A 5,136-nucleotide genomic window follows, 5' to 3' on the forward strand; every position below is an offset into this window, starting at 1 on the left:
ACCGACCATATTACGTCCAAAACAGTCGGGCATTGTTTCTGATAGCAACTTTCTGATTGGGCCGTGGGTCCACATTTCAGATATGACGTCATATCGGACGCAAATCTGGATCAGCTCCGTTGTTCGCCCGTTTTTAGAGATTTGGGTACGGAGGAAAAGAGAGAGGGTTTTATTTTCTGATGCTGCGTGAGTTCCCTGACACACCGGGGACACATATTTATGTATAAAAGACATCAAAAAGTGCATTTTGCATGATAGGTCCCCTTTAAGAAATTGATCAGTAGACACAATTGTATGAGGGTCCTCTAAGAACTTATTTGATGTAGTTTCTAATTCATTTCAGAGAACCATAATGCTTGCAAGCTGTCAGATACAGGTGCCAGTGTGAGTACAGGGACATAATAGACTGCAATGCACCAGCAGTGACATGGAACTGATGTAAGCCATGCAAAGATTGGCATTGCTTTAAGAAATAAAATGCATTTAATATCCACAAACCACCTCTACTGCGGTTCACTAGAGTTATCATTTGTTGTGCATGCACCATCCTCCCTCCAACACACAAAACAATGGCCGCTTTCTTCATCATTAAACCATTTTATTAAAAATATCCTGTGATTACAAACACCCAGAAAATGTACTAGCAAAAGGTTTTGGTCTCAATCTCTGCCAAGATTAAGAAATATTCAAAACATTACAATTTAATTTGTTTTATTATCAAATCGCTCAAAGTTGGTCGTCTAGCAATACAAAAAAAAAAGTTTCAATAATGAATAACTGCTACACATTTCCCAAAACAGTCACAGAATTAATACAATGAACATAAAAGAAGAATAAAATAGAAATTCATAATTCAATAGAAGCAGGGAAATGGGTAAAAACGCAGATTTGGCCTCCCCAGACGTTTCTGGGAACTTAAAGAAAGTTAACGATCTTTGTTTGGAGTGACAATACATCTCTGCTTTCCTTATGTAATTCAAAAGGAGCAGAAAAGGAAATAGAGTAACACTTAGCAGTAAGTCGCCCCTTTAAAAAACTGATTCACTATAAAACTTAATGTTGAAGTGTTTCCCTATTTATGTTTCTCTAAACTGGGTTCAAACGCCCCAATAGGTCAAACACAGAGGAGGTCAAAAGCAATTATATAAAATAATCTTTTAAAAAAAATGGAGCAACAGTGACAGGCAGGGGGGGGCCTGCCCACCTGAGTATTTGTAGAGAGAGTATTGCTATAGCTAAAAGCTTTCAGAAAGGGAGATCGGTGACACTCACTGCATGCTGAAGCTCCCTCAGCATCTTTCAACCTTTATTTTCAAGGCACAATCAGTGCACACGTGTTTGAGAGTAAGTCTCAATGGCATTGTACCTCCCTTCCCCTTTTGTTTTGTCCTTTTTCTCAAGATGGTCATTGGTCTTTCTGATGATTTGATTCGCCCCACCTTTATTTCTAAGACCGTCTCACGCTGTCGTTGTTCATCTATAGCAGGACGCACTTTCTCTTGGTTTTGGTCTCAGGAGGCTCCAGGGCGGCCAGGATGGCCTCGTCAAACACATTCTTCAGCCCTCGCTGGATGGAAAGAACAGGAGACAAGGCAATGTTTATTATGGTCTGGGTTATTGCCTGATTTCACAAATATCAAGTTGCTTTCAGTTTAAAGAGGCCATAGGCGCTTTCACACAGAGTACTTTTCCCAGTATAGTTCCGATATAGTGTCCCTTCTAGAGAGCAGGTACTTTCATGGGAGAAAAAGGTTCCCATGTCTGATTGGCTGGGCGGATTGCAAACCACGCCCCGTAAAACTCCCAAAAAGTTTTGTGAAGCCGCCATTTTATTTTCCTCGCATTAGCATTAGCATTATTAGCATTAGCCCAGCGCACAAATGCAGAGAGACTAACTTATGGCAACACAAGAAAAAAGCATGGGAGCGGTGGAGATGAGGAGGTGTCGGTGTTCTGGTGATTTACTCGGAAGGCTTCAGTAGAAGCTGCTGGGAGTCCCAGCAGCTTCTACTGAAGCCAGTCCCCAACTCCGGGGACGTCTGGCCGGGGACTTCGGGTGGCAGTATACATAGATATATATAAATATATATATATTTACATATATCTATGGCAGTATATGCCGTGAAGTTGTTTGCGGTCTGCCAGTAAACCCAAAGCAGAAGAAGAAGAAGTGACGTCAGCGGCTTCATTTGACTAATCTTCCCTCAGGGACTTATTCCGGTGTGAACGCGATCTACTCTTTAGTTCATCAGAACAATCACAACAGAGCCGGCCAGCTAACCAATCAGAGCAGACTGGGCTCTGGTTTCAGACAGAGGGTGAAAAGAGGTGCTGCAGCACAGGCAGTATGAGGGAAATAAAGAGCTTTGTGAACATTAAAGCATGGAGACATGTCAGAGAGACACTACATACTAATGAAACTGAAAATGTATATAATATGTCCTCTCTGACCCATACATGCACTCAGTATAACCTCTCGAGTTGTCAAGCAGTATTACAAGACAGGACAGGCTGAGGCTAATTTGAGTAGGAATCTCTGCAACACAATACATAAACCTCTTTCCAAAACATCAACGCTCCACCTCGCATTCTGTTGATGAAGTTAGTTCATTTGTTGTGCTGTGAATTTAAGATTGTGTCCATATCCTACATCCTATTTGAGCGTTAACAGTGTGATGAAAGTGTTACCTGTGTGAGAGCAGAGCACTCCACGTATTTGACGGCCTTCAGCTCCCGCGCCAGCTTCTCTCCGCTCTCAGGATATAGCGGGCGTTGTTTGTTCTTCGCCAGCTTCTCGATGGTGTTGCTGTCTTCCCGCAGATCCACCTGCGTGCCCACTAACAGGAAGGGGGTGCGCGGGCAGTGGTGAGAAATCTCAGGAACCCACTGGGGAAAATATGGAAGAAAGATTATTTTTGGTATCAAATAAATGTCGCTCTGAGTATTATAAAAGATACTGAAAGTCAAGGGACTGGATTCAAATGCTTTCTTTTAAAAAAAAAGTGATTGAAAACAACATTTTGCAACAATTAGAAGATTTAATGTACACAATGAATGATATTTTAAAGTTGTTTCTGTTAAGACAACTTTTATTACTTGAAATGTTGGCTTTTTTGTGAAAAGAAAAATAAGTTTTGCACAAACATCTATATTTCTCAATGTAAACAGTTTGAAAAAATGTTTTTCTCATCAATGCTTTAACAAAGGGTATCGTTTCTGATCTTGTATCATAACATTTAACAAAGTAATGGGCCCTCATAACGTCTATACAGCTGAAATGATTAATATAATACTAATACACAATAATGTATAACTAATCAATTACATTATTGTACATAATCTTAAAATAACGTTAGAGTGTCAAACTTTCCTTTGCTCCCGCTTCTTAAATATAAGGATTTGCTATTCAATTTGTGTATTACTTTAGGGGTTTGGACTGTTAGTGGAACAAAGCAGGACACTCGATCACTTTCATTTAGGAAACATGGTTGTTGTGATAGCTATTTTCACAATCTTCTTTCCCCAACGATTAATCCAATAACTGTGAAACTATCTGCCGATTTATCAATGATGAAAATAATCAACAAACACATGGCAAGGCAAGGCATGAGATACATCCAACAACAAAAGACAGGGGTTGTGTTTTTCCACAATTATAAACAAACTCATTCATAAACACTGACCTTCTCTTTGACGTTTTCAAATGACGAGGGGGAGACGCTGGAGAAACATATGAGGAACACGTCAGTCTGAGGATAGCTGAGCGGACGCAGCCGGTCGTAGTCCTCCTGGCCTGAGAGACACAATCACAGAGAGACGGGACGTATTAATACTTGCTTTATAGAAGTGACAGATATAAGAAAAGAAAGCAAGATTTAAAAAAAACATTCATGTTACCTGCTGTATCAAATAATCCGAGTGTATAGGGCTCTCCCCCGATCATCACCGTCACTGCATAATTGTCGAAAACCTACACACACACACACACACACACACACACACACACACACACACACACACACACACACACACACACACACACACACACACACACACACACACACACACACACACACACACACACACACACACGATTTGTAAAAAATAATTTGATTGCATGGTATTTCCATCACGGAGATATTTAAAGAAAAGGGAAGCTCCAAGTCGACATATATATAAACACAATATGACTCAGCAAATCCTCTCACCGTGGGCACATATTCTGAGGGGAACTTGTTGGTTGTGTAGGAGATCAGTAAGCAGGTCTTTCCTACAGCTCCGTCCCCTACCACTACACACTTTATAGTCTGCATCTACAGAGAGAAAGAGCAGAAAGGAAACATCAAAATCAAACAGAAATACAGTCAGTCTGTAAGAGGCAGACGCTGGGAGGAAGTAACAAGTTACCACATATTTACATCAACAGGAAGCACAATGATTCAAGTGACAAACCGACAAAAGGCTCAAAATATAAATATCTGTTTTCAAGTTTGAGTCAGGCAAGCGAAGTAGCTAAGTGCATTTTCTCAAATACTGTGCATGAATACAGTTGTGAGGGACTTTACTTGAGTGTTGACTTTCCTGTGTATTCTTCTTTTCCAATGCACGAGGGAATTTCCTTTAAATTTGTATTTCTACACATTTATGAGACAGATATCATTTCTCGTTGTTAAGTAGTTAACCAGCTGATTCAAATGCTACTTATAAAACGGATGAGTCAAATCAAGCAATCTGATTGGTTCTTAGCCGTGATATAATAGGCGCTTTCACACCGGAGTACTTTTCCCGCTTAGTTCCGATAGTTCCTGGTATTTTGCGTTCACACCAAAAAGAGAACTTAGTTCAGAGAACTTTTCCCCCCTTTTCAGTGCCTACTAGAGAGGTGGTTCTTTCCTGGGGAGAAAAAAGTTCCAATTTCTGATTGGCAGGGCGAATTGCAAACCACGCCCCGTAAAACTCGGAAACCTATTCATGAAACCGCCATTTTATTTGCTGGCATTAGCACTATTAGCCCCGCGCACCAACGGAGAGAGAATAACTTATGGCAACACAAAAGAAAACATGGGAGCGGTGGAGATGAGGAGGTGTCGGCGTTCTGGCGATTTACTCGGAAGGCTTCAGTAGAAGCTGCTGGGA

The 5,136-nt window shown here is 40.8% G+C and overlaps 1 protein-coding gene across 1 annotated transcript; it reads right to left on the reverse strand.

The window, feature by feature from the left end:
- Positions 1-577: 577 nt before the first annotated feature.
- On the reverse strand, positions 578-4,334 carry LOC104948836 (cell division control protein 42 homolog). Its single transcript, XM_010775058.1, has 5 exons — positions 4,209-4,334; positions 3,898-3,970; positions 3,684-3,793; positions 2,689-2,886; positions 578-1,567 (listed from the first exon to the last, which is right to left on the reverse strand). The coding sequence occupies exons 1-5, from the start codon at positions 4,311-4,313 to the stop codon at positions 1,478-1,480; spliced, it is 576 nt and encodes a 191-aa protein (XP_010773360.1). The 5' UTR covers positions 4,314-4,334; the 3' UTR covers positions 578-1,477.
- Between the last annotated feature and the right edge of the window lie 802 nt (positions 4,335-5,136).

Source organism: Notothenia coriiceps, unplaced genomic scaffold (assembly GCF_000735185.1).
Source record: "Notothenia coriiceps isolate Sejong01 unplaced genomic scaffold, NC01 NC01_scaffold00015245, whole genome shotgun sequence".
NCBI lineage: Eukaryota > Metazoa > Chordata > Actinopteri > Perciformes > Nototheniidae > Notothenia > Notothenia coriiceps.

Excerpts from the sequence above, each read along its gene's own strand:
- LOC104948836 (XM_010775058.1), bottom strand. The coding sequence starts at position 4,313 with ATGCAGACTATAAAGTGTGTAGTGGTAGGGGACGGAGCTGTAGGAAAG. Across the intron at positions 3,971-4,208 it reads CCTCAGAATATGTGCCCACG|GTTTTCGACAATTATGCAGT; the intron begins GTGAGAGGATTT and ends GTGTGTGTGTAG. Across the intron at positions 1,568-2,688 it reads AGTGCTCTGCTCTCACACAG|CGAGGGCTGAAGAATGTGTT; the intron begins GTAACACTTTCA and ends CTTTCCATCCAG.